At 35.4% G+C, this 23809-nt stretch overlaps 1 protein-coding gene and 1 long non-coding RNA gene across 2 annotated transcripts in view; one reads left to right on the top strand and one right to left on the bottom strand.

The window, feature by feature from the left end:
* The window catches only part of AQR (aquarius intron-binding spliceosomal factor), a 129204-nt gene that overhangs the window by 52005 nt on the left and 53390 nt on the right, over positions 1–23809 (top strand). The window contains exons 16-19 of the mRNA XM_077127386.1: positions 1940–2081; positions 12559–12737; positions 15873–16040; positions 18083–18252. Coding sequence (XP_076983501.1) covers positions 1940–2081; positions 12559–12737; positions 15873–16040; positions 18083–18252 — 659 coding nt within the window. The remainder of the gene's footprint in view (positions 1–1939; positions 2082–12558; positions 12738–15872; positions 16041–18082; positions 18253–23809) is intronic.
* On the bottom strand, positions 13482–19895 carry LOC143655876 (uncharacterized). The gene is made up of 3 exons (XR_013162323.1): positions 19704–19895; positions 19233–19362; positions 13482–14920 (listed from the first exon to the last, which is right to left on the bottom strand). It is a non-coding gene; the product is annotated as an uncharacterized LOC143655876 (long non-coding RNA).

Below are 23809 nucleotides of genomic sequence, written 5' to 3'. Positions count from 1 at the left end.
TGATGAATATACTACTGTGTGATGATATTGTGAGCCATTGATGGTACACCATGTATGGAATGTTTGTATGTTAAGAATGTTTGTGTGTATGTGGTTTATCAATAAAAATATTAAAAAAAAAAAGGAAACAGGATTCAGGTCAACATGGAACTTAATTTAGAATGCATCATAGCAATTGAAAACATTCTCTACTCTAAATGTTAGGATCATTTTCTGGTACTCCAAAAAATAGAAGCTACAGACTATTCAATATTTTGTGTACTTAGTGCTAAGGATTTTTTTTAATCACTAAATACTCTTATTAAATTTAACATGCAGAGCTAGGGTATTTGCTCTATGTGCCTTTGTAACAACAGTCTTATTTAAAAGGATAGCCAAAATAATTTCTGGGTCACTTGCATATGTATATTTGAATTAAGCACAGTTATGACTTATGTATTGTGTCCAGTTGTATATGATGAGCCTTATCAGTTACTTTAGCTCTTTCAGCATTGGGCCTGGTAGAAAAATTGAGTCACTAGGAAAATGATGTGAAATTTTTGTATATTGATATTTCTTGCCTATAGGTTCATTATTGCTTCTGGTTTGGTAGGTATGGATAAAGTTGATGAAAATATAATTTGCCAGTAAAATGTTTTTTCGAGTTCTGCTGTTTTTTAACCTTTCTGACATTGCTGTTGAATGCTTGGTCAGTTATCATTAAGGGTTATAGTATTAAGTGAAAATAATGGCAAAAATGTTTACTAATATAGTCAGGGGTAGGTAACTCCAGGAATAGAGAGTCTGGAATATTATGCAGGGCCTTTACTTTAAAGTTTAGCCAGAAGACAGGGAAGGTACCACAGTAATCACTGGAGGTTAGTTAAGCAATGTAATATATGAATTCAGTTTTCATGATAAATTTTGTCTTGAGCCATGTTTATTGTAGCATTTTTTACTTCTGGATTTACCAGGTATAAATTAGGTGATGAAGGAAGAATTTTCAGGCAGCTTGAGACTGTTAAATATCTTCAAATACTTTTAAGAAGCACTGTTTGTATATGAATCATTGATGTACAGATTTATATGTATTACTGAAACTCTTTATCCCCAGTTCTTTTTCTAAATTTTATTTGTGTTTTAACTTTTTTCTATTAAAGAAGTTGTAAGTTTACAGAAAAATCATGCAGAAAATGCAGAGTTCCCAAATATTCCCTCTATAACATCCCTGCATTAGTGTGGTGCATTTGTTAGAATTGATGAAAGAGTATTATTATACCATTAACTATAGTCCATTGTTTACATGAAGATTCCAGTTTGTGTGGTACAGTCCTATGGCTTTTTAAAAAATATTTTATTCTAATAACATATATACAATCTAAAATGTCCCCTTTATTTTTAAGATCTATACATGTGGCCATGTGTGCATCTAGTCCATCAGTCCTGACTGTTGCAGTGCACTGTGCAGTGTTCACCCACCCACTTTACCACTCTGCTTCCCCAGTGATCAGGAACCTCAAACTGCCAACTTCCTATGACCAAAAACAGCCTGCCATGAATAGTTTTGTGCATTTCCCATTAAAGTCCTGGGTGGGGATCTCTGTAAGCAACTTCTTACCTATATGGTGTCTTTTTTTTAAATGCAATTTTATTGAGATATATTATATATTCATATACCATATAATCATCCAAATTGTACAGTCCGTGGTTCACAATATCCCCATTATCATCACAATTGACTTTTGAACATTTTCATCACACACCCCACTTCTTAATAGATACCTTTTGTTAACCTGATTCCAATTTCTGTATGAAAATAAAAATAATAAAATTTATCAAATATGCTATGTTTCACATATTATTAATTAGATTCCTGTCAAACTTATGGTGCCATTTCTTAATCAGAACAGATGTCTTATTAAATGAGTAGTTTTAATATGTATGTTGTTTTCTTTTTCAGGTTGTCTTGCTCTTCCCAAGTTGAACTTGCAGTTTTTGACTCTTCATGACTATCTCCTCAGGAACTTTAATCTCTTCCGCTTAGAATCAACTTATGAAATTAGACAAGACATTGAAGATAGTGTCAGCAGAATGAAGCCATGGTTAGTACAGTGGTTTCTGTTATAATGAAGTGATGCAAACAATTACTGACATACTTTTGTCAGAAACCTCGAGTGTATTTAGAAATAATATACCTGCTTTGATACCCTCTAAAATAAGAAATACTACTGTTTGAGAAATTCTTTAATCTGAATTAAAATATACAAAAAATGCTAAAATATAAAATATGTATCTGGGTACTTTGAGGGTAGATCTAGTGAACTGGTAATAATGATGGAGAGGTTGTCATTTTCAGGGAGGAAAGGAAGAAATATAAAGGAGAGTAATTTGGACATAAATAAAATCATAGAGAGAAAGATATGTGTTGGCTGGCAGGTCTGCACTAGAGCAGGACAATTGAAATCCTGGGAGAAGTTTATGATAAAGAAATACTCTTTTATCCTGGATACTCCTATGGCTTTCTCACCAGTCATCTCAGACCGTCAGCCTCTCTAAAGGAATTGGTGATGGGGTGGAGGAAAAGAGGGAGTATGCTGAGCCTTGCATGAAAAGTCTTCTCTGGCTCCTCATGCACAGATTACCTTGAAGAAATTAAATCATCAGGATTTACTTTTAGGGTCATTTGAGTAGGTCTGCTTATTTCAGTAACTCTTCTTAAATTTGACTCCTCACTTATTAGCTAATGTCTGGAATTCTTTTTGTTAGGAGAGTCTTTTATTCTCATTATTGTAGGCAGCTCTGCATTGTGAGATTTGTGAAGGTTAATTCTGGTTTTATAGACGTAGCTGACTTTGGATAAATGTTATTCAGTCACAGTTTCACTCTAAATATGAAATTGATGAAGATAAGTTATTAGATATCAGAAGTGACTAAATAAAATTGATTCTGTGCAATGAACATTATAGTGGTCATATCATGCATATATATACAATTATACTATACTCTATATGAAGTTAACATTTTGAATGTGAACTGATTCAGGTATCTTTTGGTCTCTGCTTATTAATAATTACAAAGAGCTACATGGACACTGTGATTATCATCTTTTTTTTCACTTCTATATTTCATGCATAGTTCTTTTTTTAATTATTATGTGAAAAGTTATTCTGGGTGAGACTACAAAACACAAAAAAAGTATTTTTGACTTAATAATTGGTTGAGTCAGTAGGCAGGCTAAGACTCTAAAATTTGTATACCCATTTGCTGATCATCCCTGCCCACATGTTTGCTGAAATTATTGCCCATTGTTCGGACCCCAGGGGTTTTGCTTGATCAGAGAGCTTCCTTACAGTTTATGGTTACCTTGAGTTTAATTAGATTCTAGACCTGATTTTGGTCATTTTGCAAATCAGGGATGTATTAACTAGCAGTTCACCAGATAGAATTTACTTATAATTACATAAATGTAAAATAAAACAAAACACAGATTCTTGAAGTCTAAGATTTTAATTGTACTGTAATTTGCTAGGTGTAGAAAATTATCCTTTTTTGGAGTTAGTTCTTTGATATTTGTAATGATAAGTCTGCATTCTTACTGACCATCATTGAAAGCTGTTAAAATGATGAAATCTATGAGGAATGTGCTTCTTTCTGCTTTGAATTTCCTAATGATGAAAAAAGTAGCAGAGGCATTTTTACTCATGACATGGTTCTACTAATCATATTTTCAGGCTGCTGAAACCACTGAGCAGTAGTAAGAGAGGATGTGGGTGTAGGAGGCAGAATCTGTAAAAATAGTGCTTCATATTTCAAACATTTTATCAGGGGAAACAGGTAGAAGGAAGTAATTAGTAGATTCCTGGGACTGGGGGTGGGGCAGGGATGAACTATAAATGGACAGGAAAGATCTTTTTTTTTGAAAAAACTTTTTAGTTTAAAAGACTTACCAAAAAAACAAAAAAGGGACTTCCGGAGAAGATGGCGGCTTAGTAAGACGCGCGGGTCTTAGTTCCTCCTCCAGAACAGCTACTAGGGGAGTAGAAACGATACAGAAAAGCTCCCGGATCCACGACAGAGATCAAGAAGACAGCGTACCCCATTCTGGAATGGCTGACTAGCTGGGAGAAACCGCTCCGGTGAGATCGCCGAGGGGCGCGGGCTTCCCCGGGCTGGGGAGGCAGGCGGCCGGAGTCCCTCCCTCCCTCCTTCCCGGGCCGGCTGGGAGAATTGGACAGGTGGTCCCCTCAAGCCGTGGCGGCTGGCGCCCCCCCCCCCCCCACGCACGGCCCCCCGGACCAGCTGGGAGAATTGGATCGGAGATCCCCTCCCCAGGCCGCGGAGAACGGTGACCGGGGTCCCTTCCAAACACGTGGCTTCCCGGTCCGGCTGGGAGCGGTGCAATCCCCCGGGCCGCAGCGGCTGGCACCCTCCCGCCACGCTTGGCACTCCGGGACTGGCTGGGAGATTTGAACGAGCGTTCTCCCGGGCTGCGGCGGCCGGCGACCCTCCCCGCGTTCGGATCCCCGGGCCTGCTGGGAGATTCGGATTGGCACTCCTCCAAGCCGCTTCGGCTGGCGAACCTCCCCCACGGCGAGAGTTTTCCAAAGTTAAAGGACCCACAGCACCTTTTACTGGTGGGACCCACAGACAAACGAGTGCCACGAGCACCACCTACTGGGCAGGATAAGACAAACAGAACCCAGAGATTTCACAGAAAAATCTTTCAACCTGTTGGGTCCAACACCCAGGGAAATCTGATTAAATGCCCAGACGCCAGCAGAAGATAACGGATCACACTCAGAAAATTGAAAATATGGCCCAGTCAAAGGAACAAACCAATAGTTCAAATGAGATACAGGAGCTGAGACAACTAATGCTGAATATACGAACAGAAATGGAAAACCTCTTCAAAAACGAAATCGATAAATTGAGGGAGGACATGAAGAAGACATGGGCTGAACAAAAAGAAGAAATAGAAAATCTGAAAAAACAAATCACAGAACTTATGGAAGTGAAGGACAAAGTAGAAAAGATTGAAAAAACAATGGATACCTACAATGATAGATTTAAAGAGACAGAAGATAGAATAAGTGATTTGGAGGATGGAACATCTGAATTCCAAAAAGAAACAGAAACTATCGGGAAAACAATGGAAAAATTTGAACAGGGGATCAGGGAACTGAAGGACAATATGAAGCGCAGAAATATACATGTTGTGGGTGTCCCAGAAGGAGAAGAGAAGGGAAAAGGAGGAGAAAAACTAATGGAAGAAATTATCACTGAAAATTTCCCATCTCTTATGAAAGACCTAAAATTACATATCCAAGAAGTGCAGCGCACCCCAAAGAGAATAGACCCAAATAGGCGTTCTCCAAGACACTTACTAGTTAAATGTCAGAGGTCAAAGAGAAAGAGAGGCTCTTGAAAGCAGCAAGAGAAAAACAATCCATCACATACAAGGGAAGCCCAATAAGACTATGTGTAGATTTCTCAGCAGAAACCATGGAAGCTAGAAGACAGTGGGATGATATATTTAAATTACTAGAAGAGAAAAACTGCCAACCAAGACTTCTATATCCAGCAAAATTGTCCTTCAAAAATGAGGGAGAAATTAAAACATTCTCAGACAAAAAGTCACTGAGAGAATTTGTGACCAAGAGACCAGCTCTGCAAGAAATACTAAAGGGAACACTAGAGTCACATACGAAAAGACAGAAGAGAGAGGTATGGAGAAGAGTGTAGAAAGAAGGAAAGTCAGATATGATGTACATAATACAAAAGGCAAAATGGTAGAGGAAAATATTATCCAAACAGTAATAACACTAAATGTGAATGGACTGAATTCCCCAATCAAAAGACATAGACTGGCAGAATGGATTAAAAAACAGGATCCTTCTATATGCTGTCTACAGGAAACACATCTTAGACCCAAAAATAAACACAGGTTGAAAGTGAAAGGTTGGGAAAAGATATTTCATGCAAATAACAACCAGAAAAGAGCAGGAGTAGCTATACTAATATCCAACAAATTAGACTTCAAATGTAAAACAGTTAAAAGAGACAAAGAAGGACATTATCTACTAATAAAAGGAACAATTAAACAAGAAGACATAACAATCATAAATATTTATACACCGAACCGGAATGCCCCTAAATACGTGAGGAATACACTGCAAACACTGAAAAGGGAAATAGACACATCTACCATAATAGTTGGAGACTTCAATTCACCACTCTCATCAATGGACAGAACATCTAGACAGAGGATCAATAAAGAAATAGAGAATCTGAATATTACTATAAATGAACTAGACTTAACAGACTTTTATAGGACATTACATCCCACAACAGCAGGATACACCTTTTTCTCAAGTGCTCCTGGATCATTCTCAAAGATAGACCATATGCTCAGTGACAAAGCAAGTCTTAACAAATTTAAAAAGATTGAAATCATGCACAACACTTTCTCGGATCATAAAGGAATGAAGTTGGAAATCAATAGTAGGCGGAGTGCCAGAAAATTCACAAATAGGTGGAGGCTCAACAACACACTCTTAAACAACGAGTGGGTCAAAGAAGAAATTGCAAGAGAAATTAGTAAATACCTCAAGGCGAATGAAAATGAAAACACAACATATCAAAACTTATGGGACGCAGCAAAGGCAGTGCTAAGAGGGAATTTTATTGCCCTAAATGCCTATATCAGAAAAGAAGAAAAGGCAAAAATTCAGGAATTAACTGTCCACTTGGAAGAACTGGAGAAAGAACAGCAAACTAATCCCAAAGCAAGCAAAAGGAAAGAAATAACAAAGATTAGAGCAGAAATAAATGAAATTGAGAACATGAAAACAATAGAGAAAATCAATAAGACCAGAAGTTGGTTCTATGAGAAAATCAATAAGATTGATGGGCCCTTAGCAAGATTGACAAAAGAAGAAGAGAGAGGATGCAAATAAATAAGATCAGAAATGGAAAAGGAGACATAACTACTGACCTCACAGAAATAAAGGAGGTAATAACAGGATACTATGAACAATTTTACACTAATAAATACAACAATTTAGATGAAATGGACGGGTTCCTGGAAAGACATGAACAACCAACTTTGACTCAAGAAGAAATAGATGACCTCAACAAACCAATCACAAGTAAAGAAATTGAATTAGTCATTCAAAAGCTTCCTAAAAAGAAAAGTCCAGGACCAGACGGCCTCACATGTGAATTCTATCAAACATTCCAGAAAAATTAGTACCAACTCTCCTCAAACTCTTCAAAAAAATCAAAGTGGAGGGAAAACTACCTAATTCATTCTATGAAGCCAACATCACCCTCATACCAAAACCAGGCAAAGATATTACAAAAAAAGAAAACTACAGACCAATCTCTCTAATGAATATAGATGCAAAAATCCTCAATAAAATTCTAGCAAATCGTATCCAACAACACATTAAAAGAATTATACATCATGACCAAGTAGGATTCATCCCAGGTATGCAAGGATGGTTCAACATAAGAAAATCAATTAATGTAATACACCATATCAACAAATCAAAGCAGAAAAATCACATGATCATCTCAATTGATGCAGAGAAGGCATTTGACAAGATTCAACATCCTTTCCTGTTGAAAACACTTCAAAAGATAGGAATACAAGGGAACTTCCTTAAAATGATAGAGGGAATATATGAAAAACCCACAGCTAATATCATCCTCAATGGGGAAAAATTGAACTTTCCCCCTAAGATCAGGAACAAGACAAGGATGTCCATTATCACCATTATTATTCAACATTGGTTGGAGGTCCTAGCCAGAGCAATTAGACAAGAAAAAGAAATACAAGGCATCAAAATTGGAAAGGAAGAAGTAAAACTATCACTGTTTGCAGACAATATGATACTATACGTCGAAAACCCGGAAAAATCCACAACAAAACTACTAGAGCTAATAAATGAGTACAGCAAAGTAGCAGGTTACAAGATCAACATTCAAAAATCTGTAGCATTTCTATACACTAGTAATGAACAAGCTGAGGGGGAAATCAAGAAACGAATCCCATTTACAATTGCAACTAAAAGAATAAAATACCTAGGAATAAATTTAACTAAAGAGACAAAAGGCCTATACAAAGAAAACTACAAAAAACTGTTAAAAGAAATCACAGAAGACCTAAATAGATGGAAGGGCATTCCATGTTCATGGATTGGAAGACTAAATATAGTTAAGATGTCAATCCTACCTAAATTGATTTACAGATTCAATGCAATACCAATCAAAATCCCAACAACTTATTTTTTAGAAGTAGAAAAACCAATAAGCAAATTTATCTGGAAGGGCAGGGTGCCCCGAATTGCTAAAAACATCTTGAGGGAAAAAAATGAAGCTGGAGGTCTCGCGCTGCCTGACTTTAAGGCATATTATGAAGCCACAGTGGTCAAAACAGCATGGTATTGGCGTAAAGATAGATATATCGACCAATGGAATCGAATAGAGTGCTCAGATATAAACCCTCTCATCTATGGACATTTGATCTTTGATAAGGCAGTCAAGCCAACTCACCTGGGACAGAACAGTCTCTTCAATAAATGGTGCCTAGAGAACTGGATATCCATATGCAAAAGAATGAAAGAGGACCCGTATCTCACACCCTATACAAAAGTTAACTCAAAATGGATCAAAGACCTAAACATTAGGCTTAAGACCATAAAACAGTTAGAGGAAAATGTAGGGAGATATCTTATGAAACTTACCATTGGAGGCGGTTTTATGGACCTTAAACCTAAAGCAAGAGCACTGAAGAAGGAAATAAATAAATGGGAGCTCCTCAAAATTAAACACTTTTGTGCATCAAAGAACTTCATCAAGAAAGTAGAAAGACAGCCTACACAATGGGAGACAATATTTGGAAACGACATATCAGATAAAGGTTTAATATCCAGAATTTATAAAGAGATTGTTCAACTCAACAACAAAAAGACAGCCAACCCAATTACAAAATGGGAAAAAGACTTGAACAGACACCTCTCAGAAGAGGAAATACAAATGGCCAAAAGGCACATGAAGAGATGCTCAATGTCCCTGGCCATTAGAGAAATGCAAATCAAAACCACAATGAGATATCTCACACCCACTAGAATGGCCATTACCAACAAAACAGAAAATGACAAGTGCTGGAGAGGATGTGGAGAAAGAGGCACACTTATCCACTGTTGGTGGGAATGTCAAATGGTGCAACCACTGTGGAAGGCAGTTTGGCCTTCTCAAAAAGCTGAATATAGAATTGCCATACGATCCAGCAATACCATTGCTAGGTATCTACTCAAAGGACTTAAGAATAAAGACACAAACGGACATTTGCACACCCATGTTTATAGCAGTGTTATTTACAATTGCAAAGAGATGGAAACAGCCAAAATGGCCATCAACAGACAAGTGGCTAAACAAACTGTGGTATATACATAACGATGGAATATTATGCAGCTTTAAGACAGAATAAACTTATGAAGCATGTAATAACATGGATGGACCTAGAGAACATTATGCTGAGTGAGTCTAGCCAAAAACTAAAGGACAAATACTGTATGGTCCCACTGATGTGAACCGACATTCGAGAATAAACTTGGAATATGTCATTGGTAACAGAGTCCAGTAGGAGTTAGAAACAGGGTAAGACAATGGGTAATTGAAGCTGAAGGGATACAGACTAGTATCCCAACAGGACTAGATACAAAAACTCAAAAATGGACAGCACAATAATACCTAATTGTAAAGTAATCATGTTAAAACACTGAATGAAGCTGCATCTGAGCTATACGTTTCTTTTTTGTCTGTGTTTGTTTGTCTTTTTTTTTTTACTATTATTATTATCTTTATTTTTCTCTGTATTAACATTCTATATCTTTTTCTGTTGTTTTGCTAGTTCTTTTCCTAAATCGATACAAATGTACTAACAAATGATGATCATGCATCTATGTGATGATGTTAAGAATTACTGATTGCATATGTAGAATGGAATGATTTCTAAATGTTGTGTTGATTTCTTTTTATTCTTTAATTAATAAAAAAATGAAAAAAAGAAACAACAACGACAAAAACAGTAAAAGACTTTCAAACATAAGATCCATGTTACAAAAATAATGCAAACCCCACATAGAGAATTCCAGCATACCCCTGTTTCCCCAGATACTCAGATCCACCAATTTTAACATTTACCACATTTATTATATCATTCTAGCTGTTTATCCATCATTCTTTCAATCCTTCTATCATCTTTCTCTATATTGTTGTGTCTGTCTATTTATCAATCCATGTTCTGAACACTTGAGTGTAGGTTTTATACATCATCCTCCTTGAGTCCTTAATAGTAGCATATACATTTCCTGGGAACAAGGATATTCACTTCTATAACTACCTTAGCTGTGGTTATTAAGTTCAAAATAACACTGATGTAAATACTACAGATTGTCTTCTAGTTTTTTCACCTGTTCCCTTAATGTCCTCCTGAGCCTGCTCTCCTTCCTTGTTGGAGCCCTTCAGGATCATATGGCCTTCAAGTGTCGTGATCTCTTTCCTTACTTTATATTGTGGGAACATAGACAAAACATAAAATGTCCTATCTCAACCATTCCCAAACATGCTATTCAATGCATTAATCACATTCACAATATTGTGGTACTCTCACCACCTTCCGTTACTGAAACTTTACCATCTTCCCCAGTAGAAGAAGGAAAAAAAAATGCCTTCCCCAGCCTTTGCACTTTGACCTGTGCCTTTCCTCTTCTTCAGGGTTCATCCATGCAAAGAGTCTAGGGGATAGCTCCAGGCCAAAACATGAAGGCCTTACTGGTCCTTTCCACACATGCGTCTTGTCTAGGGCATGTGGGTGTGGCCCCAATTTACACAGGTACAAATGTCCCCTTTCCCTAAAAAATAATTTCACATGGTCCCAGGTACTGCACTGTATGTCTTAAAACCAGCAATCTCTTACCCCAGGCAGCACTACTGGACAGCTGTCCCATAGCATTCTGTGGGAGACTTCCTTGAGCCATAAGCTACCTTCTATACTCAGGGCAAGTTGTGGTACAGTGAGTCCCTCACACCACCACTAGTTAGTTATATTGGGCCAGACATACATGCTCCCAATATGTGCCCAAAGGTTACTCTGCTCTGCCCAGAACTGAGACCAGGGATCACAATGGGAGTACAGGCTGGCTCTGTGCTGAGCCTGTGAGGGTGGAGAAGGGGCCAGCCACATCACCATGAACTAATACATCAGGTAACACTGTGATGAGGTGCTTGCCCTTTACTGCAATCCTTTAATTTTTTGGAGCTTTGTGGAAGATGTTTCTGCCAGTTCTTGCTGGTTATTCAGAGCTTCTGTGAGGGGACAGATTCCTGAAACATCTCACTCCACCATCTTGATCCTCAGGGGATCTTTTTTGAGGATAATGAAAATTGTTCTGAAGTTGGATTGTGGTGATGGGTTACATAAGTGTAAATTTATTTAAAATCATTGAGTCACATCTTTTTTTTGTTTTTTTGTTTTTTGTTTCTTTTTTTTATTTTGTTTTGTGTCTGTGTGTGTGTGTGTCTTTTGTTGAATCCCATCTTTAAAGTGAATGAATTTTGTGATATATAAATTATACGTTAGTAAAACTATTAAGAATTGAAAGTGGTATAGAGTTATTTTACAAGGATTAGACACAAGATACTGGATTTAGAAATTGTCCCCATTACTAACCATCATTGGTGTTGCAGGACTTTTATTTTTCTTAGTTTCTCTCTTTGATGTCATGAATTTCTACAGTTTTTTGTTGTGATATACAAAGTCTTTATCAAGGGTGTAGATTTTCTTTATCTTTGTAAAGATGTCATTTTTGGCAGTACTTTCCATTGAATGTTGCTACAGTTTTTATGTTAGGGATTTCCCAAATACAGTATTTAATGTAAAAACTAAAGCACTATAGGACTAACATAAGAGGAAAGAATGGATATTTGGATGTTAGTGGTTCTGTTTATTAAAAACTAGCTTGAGTTTCCCACACCCAGTTCATGGAAGCATCTTTTAAATTATTTAAATATTAGCCCTAAAGAAGTGTTTTCAGATACTATCACTTGTTTCCTTGTTTTTAATTTTTTAAAATTCTAGCTTATTTTAAAACATTTGAAACAGCTTATAGAAAAATTTAACAGTACAATAAAAGAAAAAATATTAATAATTGAAGTTATCTTGATGAGAAGGTAAAAAGGATAATATGAAATAGAACTAGGTGTGCTGGACTATTTCTTTGACTGAATGGTTCAGCTCTAAAATGCTTTTATGAATATCATATTATCTTTCTTTTTCCTGACTATTCTTCTATCTCCATTCCTTTTCTGGACTATGTTTGCTGTTTCAAACTACCACATATGCTACCTATATATTTGAACTTAGATTTAAAATAAAATTTTGGAAATAAGGGTTTCTAATGTTAGAATTAAAATACTATCTTAGTTTATATTTTTCCTCACTAGTTATACTTGTCTAAAAGTTGGTGAAAGATTATTTTTTGTTTAATAATCATCCATTTCTTTGGTTTTCAGGCAATCTGAGTATGGTGGTGTGGTGTTTGGTGGTTGGGCACGAATGGCTCAGCCTATCGTGGCCTTCACTGTAGTTGAAGTTGCTAAACCCAACATTGGTGAAAACTGGCCGACCCGAGTTCGTGCAGATGTTACCATCAATCTGAATGTCAGAGATCACATCAAGGATGAATGGGAAGGTAATTTTGTAATTTATGAAACTACCTTTTGCCTTTTTAGTTTATAACTTTCACTTAGAGCATAAACAAAGCACTTTTACTAACCATTACCCTTTTAAACTTTTATTGAATTTTGTTCTTAAAATTTAAGAGTGGCAGTTGTATAATTATTACTAAAACTTCCAGGGATTGTACACAAAAATAGACCTTACTATTTTAATTAAAAGCTTAAAATTGCATACATGTCAAAGTGTTGAAAATTGTGTTTACAAATGTGATAGGAAAAAGTGTTTTTTTGGGGGAGGAGGGGCAGGCGCATGGTCTGGGAATCAAACCTGGGTTTCCCACATAGAAGGTGAGCATTCTACCACTGAAATACCCATGTACCTAGATAGGAGAAAGTTTTAAGTCTTAAATTTTTAAAAATAATATTTATGAATTTTTAGGATCAGTATAAAATGAATAAAACATTAATGTTCACTAAAGAAAGAGGAAATATTACATATAATGTGCACCCACATATAGAGCAAGTAAGGAAAGTGGGTATTTTTTAAAAGATAAAAAATAGCCCAAATGAAGAAAATAGAGATGCATACAATTTGGCAGGAATAATGATGCAAAATCAAAATTAGGCAAACCCCAAAGGAATTAGGAGGCTCTAATAAAACAACTCAGAAGTAAAATAATTTCTTTGCTCCAATGGAAGGAAATTAGATAAAAAAATCATTGGTATTAAATGTACTTAAGGAAAAATAATTGCAGAGAAATCAGTTCTTAGCTAGGCAGGGAAGTTCTTGTTCACAATTAGTTTTATTTAAAAACAGATGTGTTCAAAGTTACTAAGTCAAATACAGTTAATAGTAATATAGATAACACGTGCCAAAAATGGCACATGAACTGATTTTTAATTGGCACTTTTATATTTTTCTCTCAGCTGCCTGTGAGCTCTCTTGCTTGCTGCTCTGCTGTGAGAAACAGTAGCTGGTAGGTTTTATCTCCCTTCTACCTTCTTGACATGCCAGAAAGAAAAGGATAGGCTCTTAATAGATCAGTTTCCAGAATTTACTGTTCCTGATATGGTTGTTTATAACCATAAGGAAAGATGATACATTTATCAAGGAATTCTGAAGGAATCCAACAGTGAAGCTGGCCAAATGTTTAACAAATGGCCACTGTAGTGGGTATAGTTTGGTAGGTTGTTATTGTGACGTCTGTGTCCTTCAGAATAATTCCAGTCTGGTTAATTATACATTTAGAATAATGTATACCTTTATTACTGCTGAACTTCAAAGGAGCTGGAGAAGGTCTTATACTTATTACCCCTTGAAGCCTAAAGAGATTTTAAAATAAGCACCATTTTCATGTAGGTAATAAATTGAGATAACTTTTAGGTACCCTAGAATTAGCACTGGTTGGTAATAAAACTGAAAATCAACACAAAAGACCCTTTTTGGATGAAAGATGACAGGTCTCCATTGTGATGTTAAGGGGAAAAAAGGTGTTTTTTGCGAAAGCCCTCCTCCTCCATAACTTTGGAGTTTGCTGTCAGAAGGACATTAGTCTTCCCCCCTCTCCCTACTCCTTTTACACATAGGTCTGGTAGAATGGGTTAATTTTGATGGGCAAGATAGGGAACAAGAAAGTATTGTGGGATGACTAATTCATCTGTGGGGAGAGAGGTTTTCTGAGAAGCCAGATCAAAATGCAGCTCCCGTATAGATTGCAGAAGGGGTAACCAAATAAAAAATAAGGGTCACAAAATCAAAAAGTGTTTTTACTGAAAGTTGTCTCATAGAAACAGAATAGTTTTAGAGATTTCAGATTAAACAGTATAAAACGTTTTTATCCTTTCAAGATTATGTAAAGCTTAGGCCCTTATATTCTCCATTACTAATTAAAATTAAGGAAACAAATGCTAGTTTTTCTTCAGAAGACACATCTAGGATGGGTTGCATGCTTATTATAATATAGATGTTTAAATGTAAATCTAAGGTGTCCAACAGTAAAATGATCTGCTTTAGTAGTGAACAGATGGACATTCTACAAGGATGCCAAAGAGGAACTCTTAACATTGGTAAGGACTAAGTGACTTCTCAGGACCACTTCTTTGGCTCTAGCTTTCAGAAGTCATGTAAGCAGTATAAATCAGATAGTAAAACTATTCACCTAGTTCTCACTGCTTCTCATGCTTCTTTCCATAGAATCTGTTGGGAAATACACAATAAAGGCAATATTTAATTCAAATCAAAGTTAGTATTTCTAGCTCTACCCACACACAAACCTCCCTTCAAATTGAAACAAAACAAAACATAATGGTCCCAGAACTATTAGCCATACACATTGCTGATTTGTTTAGTTTTGTATCTTTCAAAGATTATGAACAAATAGGCTAACTGACTAACAAAAATGATTCAGAAAAGAAATGAAAGTAAGTGGTATGATATTACTTGCTATGAGGTCTATTACTTGCTACTTTGTCTTCCAGTGTCTTTACTTTTAATAGAGCTTTGAAACCACTTGATTACACTATTTGGTCTAATGACTGAAAAGCTATGGACTTTGCACAAGTTTTCTATCTCTTGACATTCACTTGTAAAAATTTTCATTATTGTCAACTGAAAGTATATTCAACCATCTTTCTCGAGATGGTATCTACAAAAATCACTTTTGTGCCTTGATATATTATTATTCTTGAGTTGACCTCTGTTAATGAAATACGATTAGGCTATCCTTGCAATGACACTGATGGACAGTTTAAACTCATATTAGAAGCCTGCTTAATATGATATATGGATTATATGCCGACCTTATTTTTTGGTTACTTAGTAAGAATGTTAAAAATAAGAATGATAATTAGCATCCAGTTTTGGAGCTGTAGCATAACTTGGAGTGCATATTTAGAAATGTATCATGGTGTAAAAGTCTCCAATTTTAATAAAAAGAGAAATTTTCATTTCAATTATTGCTATCAAACTATAAGTATTAAAGATTGTAGAACTTATAATTATGTTACAGTATGAACATAATTGTCAATATCTCTGATATTTTTAATGTTTTTTTAATTCTCTGTTCCAGAAATAAGAGGATGAGAATTTGCTTACCGAAGACTGTAAAACAATGAAATTTGAATCAGTGAAAATGTTTTTATTTTACCAGGTCTTCGTAAGCATGATGTGTGCTTTTTAATTACTGTGCGTCCCACAAAACCTTATGGCACTAAGTTTGACCGGAGGAGACCTTTTATTGAGCAGGTTGGCCTGGTTTATGTTAGAGGCTGTGAAATCCAGGGCATGCTGGATGATAAAGGGCGTGTCATTGAAGATGGTATGATGATCTATATTTTTCAAAGCATGTGTGTAGAGAATGATGAATTTCTTTGTTTTTTTTTTACCTTGTTAGGTAATATTTTTTAGTTGTTTTATATACTAAATCAGCACAAAGGTTAATGTGTGTGATACCTACCACCCAGTTTTAGAAATACAGACTTCTATGTTAGATATTGGAATGATCAAAATCTTTTGAAGTCACCTCTACTCAAAACTTTTCCTTTATAATACTTTATAATATTGCTTTTGAAAACCTCTTAGCACTTCTGAGAATTGGGTATTTTTGTGCTCAGTGGTCTATTTCTCCTTTTTAAATTTTACTGATTGATTTTAGCGGGATTCTTTTTTCTTCTTTTTTTAAAATTTTTTTTATTGCAAGCAGTTTACTTATTTTTCTAAATATTTTATTGACACATCTTCACACACATACAGTCTGTATAATAGTGCACAATGAATAGCTCACAATATCATCAGATAGTTGTGCATTCATCATCATGATCATTTTTAGAAGGTATGGACTCATCTGTCCATACCTTGAATAAAAGGAGCATCAGACACAAAGTTTTCACATACAGTCACATTGTAAAAGTTATATCTTTATGCAGTCATCTTCAAGAATCAGGGCTATTTGAACACAGCTCAACAGTTTCAGTCACTCCAGTACACTGTAAACTAAATGGGGATATCTATGTAATGCATAATAATAACCTCCAGAAAACCTCTTGACTCTGTTTGAAATCTCTTGACCGCTGAAACGTTGTCTCATTTCTCTCTTCCCCCTTTTGGTCAAGAAGGCTCTCTTAAGCCCATGATACTGGATCCCAGCTCAGCTTGGGAATTCTGTCCCACATTGCCAGGGAGATTCGCACCCCTAGGAGTTATGTGCCACCTAGTGGGGAGCCAGTGAATTCACCTGCAGAGTAGGCTTAGAGAGAAAGGCCACATCTATAGCAGGGTTCTTAATTGCCAACAATAATACCCTGCAACTAGAAATGTATGGTGGTATTTAGGTTGTTAAATGACTGGGAGTGGAGTAGAGAGGGTGTTACTGGCATTTGATGAATGGGGCCCAGGGATGCCAAATATCCTGTCGTACCCAGAGCAGTCTTGTAGAAGAAACTGTCCTTCCTAAGGTGCCAGCATTGACCTATTTAGAAACACTGCCTTACAGGATTAGTCAGCTCTTTGCTTTCCTATGCTTATCACTGACTGTCTCTTTGAAATTCTTTCTTATGTTGTCCTGAATTCCTTTTTAATACTTATTATCAAATTATAACTGCATCCATATCCAGTGACTTTATGATTCAGTTGCTCAGCTTCTCTCAAAAGTTGAATCAGCTTCTACCACCTGTGATTTTGAAATTGTACCATTGCTAAACTGCTAATGATTAAGCTACTATTAGTACTAGAATAAAAGAAAATTGAGCATAATGGAGGATACATGGAGATCAAGTCAAAAAAGAAAGGAGAGAAGGGAAAGGGACAAGAAAAAGCTTCTGGGGCTTTCAACATTAGTATCCTGTATTTTTGTGTATGTGAAATTTCCTTTCATTTTAGTGATATTAGTGAAAAGATGAGAAGAGTGATGAACCTCTATCAAATTAACAAACATGAAAGCTATGCCTTAAACTCTAAAATCCGTATATTCATTTACTCAGTAAAGTGTCTATTGTGTATTCACCATATATGTAAGCAGTAGGAAGAACTACGAGTGACTGACAATAATAAGGATAAGCTCTTTGACTTCTAAGAGCTCCTGTTTTGATTAAGGGCATATATAAGTACTTAAAATTCAGAGTGGTGCATCATAAACATTACATGACTATTATGCTGTGCTGTTATGCAAGCAATAGAAAGAACAGATAAAAGAGAAGATAATTACAGCTGCTTGGAATTTAAAGTAGATAAGGAAGGGTATTCCAGTTAGTGGGAAGTGACTGAAGTCAGGACAGTTTTTTCATAATTTCTAGAAAATGAATACTTTCTTTGATATTTGAAAAGTATTTCTTATTTCTTAACATGCTTTTTCTAAATGTTCAGGACCTGAACCTAGACCCAATCTTAGAGGAGAGTCAAGGACATTTAGAGTGTTTTTGGATCCAAACCAGTATCAGCAAGATATGACCAATACTATACAAAATGGAGCAGAAGATGTATATGAAACTTTCAATATAATAATGAGGAGAAAACCAAAGGAAAATAATTTTAAGGTAATCTTTGAGCTATAAAACTAAAAGTGTTGTATTGTAGTTTGAGTAATTTTTGTAGCCTCAACACATAGGTATTAGATAAAAAAAACATTTTTGGAAAAAATAGTCCTCACTGCTTATTTGAGTCTAAACATTAAATTCTTAGTATATAGATTAAATATAAAAACCTAAGGAAAATCATTTGCTAAATCCATTTGTCTTTTGAAGAGTTTAAAGACTTTAATTATAAATTAATCTGGGTATTATTCTAAAGGTCTGCCTCCTTCCTCTTTTTTTTTTGAAATAAATGATTACTCAGTTTATATTGCAATATAAGAGGGAGAAAACTGCTTGCTTATGTGCTTACTGGGCTTTGTATTTTAAGTAAAAAATAGATATACTTCTAAACCACTTTAAGAATAAAGACATGGAACTTCAGAGCTCCAAATTACTCTGTTTTATAGTGTATTTATACTTTACTCATAACTGGGAAAATGGTGGTTTGGTGGGCTAAAGATTTTTAATTGTATAATAAATTTGTGGGAAAGAGTTTTTTGGTAAAGGAAGTTTTTTAAAAAATTATTTGAACTTTAACTACGAAACTTAAAGGTTGAGCAATTCCTGCATTTAATAACAGCCAGCTTTTGCACAAGAGTGCCTCTCTTTTCTACCCAATAGCGCAGTGCTATACATTTTTGTAACTTTTTACCAGCTGTTGTGATTAAACAAAAAGCTAACAAAGAAACTCTATTCCAATATAAGTAGTGAAAACTGTGTTCTGTAATAATGTCCATTATACACTATTTGGTTTAGAAGAACTCGCTACAAAGGAAATGTATATTTTCTGGTTTTTATGGTAGTTTTTAGAGCTAATGTCACTACTAATGATTATATCAGAACTTACAACACAGAAATTGTCTTTTCCTACCTTCCTTTCTATACTTATCAGTTACTAAATGAGACTCCAGGAAAAAATATGTTGTGTTTCTTCTCCAGATTACCTGTGTTTTCAACTTATCCACACACTCCCTCCGTATCGGTTGCAATTACTCATAAGCATTAGAAAACAGAACTGCAGCTCTGTTGTCACAGTTGCTTGGTTCTGCAGTTCAGAGTTGCATCAAATGAATACTAAATAATAAAGATAAAACAAGAAGAAAAATAATGAAATAAAAGAGTTTTCATATGGAAAAGAGGTTTTAATACACACTAAACTGACTAAAATAAAGACAGTGTAGTTCCTGACTGGTTTAACCTTTTTACACAGCTCTTGAGCCCTAAATTATGTCCTGCTGTTGGGAAGCAAGAAGGGTAGAAAGGATTATATTTGTACTTCACAAAGTATACTGCAAAAATTCCTCTTTCCTAGGCACAAAGAGTTAAAATGCTCACTTCATTATAGATTTTGATAAGCCTATATTGTGGTTCAGAAATTGTGGGGAAAATTGGGGGAATAAGCAGGTGCTTCCTACCTTCAAGAAGTTTGTAATTTAATAGAGGAACCATATTCCAGAAATAGCTGTGGAGATTACATAGCACACTAAAGAAAAGGCTATAATTGAGCAACTAATTTTGACTAACAACAGTTTGATCAACTCTTTCCTCCTCGTTTAAGGACTCCTGCTTCTAAACTTTTGAAAAGTAGATATTATGATGTATTAGAATTCTGCCTTATAATGAGTTCCAAATAAGTATTCTAGAGCTTTCTGCTATAAGTGAAATGTCTATATTTTAATACATGAACCTTGACATTTATTTTGTTCTTTAAAGGTCCATTTTAGTAACTTGGAGGTGAGTTGCAAGATTGCCAAAAATTGAGGAAATGAAAAAAATCCCATTTAGCAGTAAAATGCTAATGTTGAGTCTATAGTAAAAATAAAAGTAGTGCTTTAAAATATTTGATTTGTTTGCACTTTTTCCTATAAGGAACTTACCTTACCTAATTCTCTATGACAGTGTAGTAGGAACAATATTAAACTGTTATATAGAGCAAATTCTTTTAACCTCTCTGAATCTCTACCTTTCTTGCTCCCCAAATAGCTATAAAGGTTAAATTTATTCCTGTAAAGCAAATAATCAGTGGACTAATAGTTATGGTACAAGGTAGAACTTATTTAGAGTTCTCAAACTAGAAACCTCCCTTAAGATCAAGATTGAATATTACATTTTTCCTTTATATGTAAAAATAAAACAGTTGAACTAGATGATCTCTAGGAATCTTATTTAATCTTTTTGGACTTCTGGCTATCTCTGAAATCAGAGATATTGACAATTTTATTTCTCCAGAGTTTTAAGTAAACTGAAAATAAGACTTCATACCTTTAGATACCATTTTTCCATTTGCCTATGTCTAGATTGAATTTGTTCTTTTGATGCCAGTTCTGCTTTTTCCAGTATTCTCTTAAAAATGAATGTCACCATTTAATACGGTAGTATTTTCCTTTTCTTAGAAGCAGTTATTACATTACATAGTGTACATCTGACAATTGATGGGATCTTATTAAAGTCAAGTAGCCACTTGAAAGTCTAAATACTTAGGCAGCTAAAACTCAAAACATGTCCAGAGCCATGCTCCTAATTTCTCTGCTTTCAGCTAGATTGTTCCCCATCTCGTCTCTTTGTCCAAGACAAAAATCACTAAGATACCCTTGATTTTTCTTTGTCTCATACTCTACGTCCAATGCATCAGTAAATATAATTAGCTCACCTCCACTAGTGATGCTATGTTGAAGGCACTATCATCTCTCACATCCTTGCCTACCATGTTTGCCTACCTTCTCCTTATACTGTCCTCCACATAGTGGCCCGAATTATCCTTTTAAAACATAAATTATGCCTTGTGTTGAGTACATGCCTACAAAAGGCATGTTCAGGTCCCGACCTCTTGTCCTGTGAGTGTGAATCCATTTGTAAATAGGACCATTGAAGATGTCATTAGTTAAGATGTGACCAAAGTGAGTAACACAGTCAGTTACCTGTTTTTTAATCCAGTATGCTGAAATCTATATAAGCATAGGAACTTAGATATGGGAGAGAAGGTCATGTGGAAAGCAAGAAGCACAAATCAACAGAACCTGGAAGACCCACACTGACTTTAAAAAGTCCAGGAACCCTAAAGATCACTGGCAGCCAGCCCCAGAGTACCATAGCCTTCTAGAACAAAGCATTGCCTTGCTGACACTTCCATTTTGGACTTCTCCAACCCTCAAAACTGTGAGCCAATAAATTTCCATTGTTTAATCCAACCTGTTTTATGGTATTTGTTTTAGCAGCTTGGTACACCTGCAAAAAACTCTATAGTTTTCCATCACATTAGAAAATTTTCACCATCGTCCAAGAGGTCTTTCATTATCTATCCCCTGGTTACCTTTCCTTCATCATCATGTTCTGTGTTCTTCAAAAGTCCAAGTCTTTGTTCATGGTGTTTCTTATACCTTAATACTCTTCTCTCAAGTATTTGCCTGGTTCACTCTCTTGCTTTGCATGGGTAACTGTTTAAATGTCATCTCTGAGATTTCCCTGGCACCCTTATCTAATTAATGTACCATTCCTCCTTCATATCATTCTCTATACTAATAGTTTTTTTTTTTTCACTTATAGCTTTTATCACACCTATTAAATATTTGTTAGTTATCTGGGTTTCCCATTAGAATTTAAGACTGTGAGGGCACGGTCTTTGTTTTGTTTCTCATTTATCCCTAGCACCCGGACCTGTGCATGGTACATGGTATGTGCTCAGTAAATATTTACTGAGTGAATAAGGAATGGAGAAGTTTGTTTTCAGGTTTACAGTACCTAGGACAGTCTTACATCTCAGTAAATGTTGGATTTCAGTCACCTCACTTAAATTTTTTTTGAGGTTCCTTTCTGATGTTCATTTATTTGACTTTTATTGAGTGCCTATTGTGTATCTGGTATTATACGAAGATGTATATTATAAAAATGAGTAAGACAGTTTCTACAATTGGGAAGCATGAACTAATCAGAGATGTTAGAACTGTAAACAAATAACTACTAATGGGAGATTAAAATGTGCCAAAAGCCATCAGAAGGGTATAGATATACTAGCATTGAAGTTCAAAGGAGGCATTCAGGTTCTGATCCCAAGAAACAGGGATAATTAACTTGTTTATGCTTGGGAAAGGAAAACTACATACTTTATTATATACATGGTCAGTGTCCCTCATTTCTTTCCTTCTCTCTTTTTTAGATTGTACAGACTGTCCTAATTTAGATCCTTTATTTCTTGCCTGGACAGCTGTGATTAGCCTCGTCAGTCACTACCCTTAGTCTCCTCACAGTTAGTTACCTGTTTTTCATACATTTCTTTCTTCTGTTACATAACTGATCATTTTACTCTGCTTCTCAAAAAAAAATGTGGCTTTCCATTAATGATGAAATGAATCAAAGCTCTTTCACAAATTCTTTACTTTGGTTAAATTAAAAGGCCACTTTCTCATGAAGCTTTTCCTAATGCCAAAAATTCTCCCTTGTATCTATCCATCTCTTTCACCTCTCTCATCTCCATCACAATCACAGTTGTGCTCCCATTGTATTTTGTAATATTCTTTACTATTTGCCCCACATTCTGCTGCTTTGTATTATAGCTAAGGACATATTTTATCTCCCTACTAGAATTATAATTTCCTTAGAGTGTAGAACCCTCGTTTTATTTGTGTTATGTGAACATATTCATTTATCTGTCCATCTGTCCACTCACCTCTCCCGTATTTAAACTGTTCTAGATCCCTGCATTTATGGAAATTATATTTTGGTGGAGATTAGACAAATAATAAACAAGTAACCAAGTCCATGAACAAGAGAATTTCAGGTAGTATAAGTGCAAGAAAGTAAAACAAGGCAATGTGATTAAGAGTGGGATTAATATATATACCTTTTATTTTTATTTTTTAAAGTTGAATTGTATAGCATTTATGATATAAAAATGGCTAGTTGATTGTTAAATTATTAATGACCAAGCCTCCTGATTTCCATATGTGAAGCAGATCACTTGGTTGAAGTCCTAAGAATTTACGTTGGCTCTTTTTTTTTGGCATGGACAGGTCTCTGGCATGGCAGGAGATTATTCTGCCTCTGAACCACTGTTGCCCACCTACCTTAGCTTTTGATAATGATTTTTGACAGTATATGTATTAACTGCCATAATAACATTTTATTCAGTTGAGTCTTTCATTCTGAAACTTCCTTCATTTTTATCATTTTGCCCACTTTACTTTTTATTTCTTATTTCTAGCAATGCTAATTTAAGTATTACTAGAGATGTTTCCCAACTGAGGCATGCAATAATGTACTTGTGGTTGTGTGTAATCTTAGCATAGAGTAATCATAGAATATAAAGTAAGAAAAACTCTAAGGGTTTCTAAGAGAAAGCATTTTCTTTAAGGATTGGTTCTATAATGTTTTCTTACTGTTATGTAGACCCAAGTCAAATTTTCATCCTACCCAATAGAAATCAATTGGTTAACTCATTTATGGCATTCTCTCTGAATGAACTCCTAGTGGATAAACTGTTCTTGCCAAATTTGGTCTTTTGTTTAACTAGTGTATGGTATCAGCT

Source organism: Tamandua tetradactyla, chromosome 14 (assembly GCF_023851605.1).
Source record: "Tamandua tetradactyla isolate mTamTet1 chromosome 14, mTamTet1.pri, whole genome shotgun sequence".
NCBI lineage: Eukaryota > Metazoa > Chordata > Mammalia > Pilosa > Myrmecophagidae > Tamandua > Tamandua tetradactyla.
The sequence above is the reverse complement of the archived record's forward strand: the minus strand, read 5'-3'. Positions and strand labels throughout refer to the sequence as shown.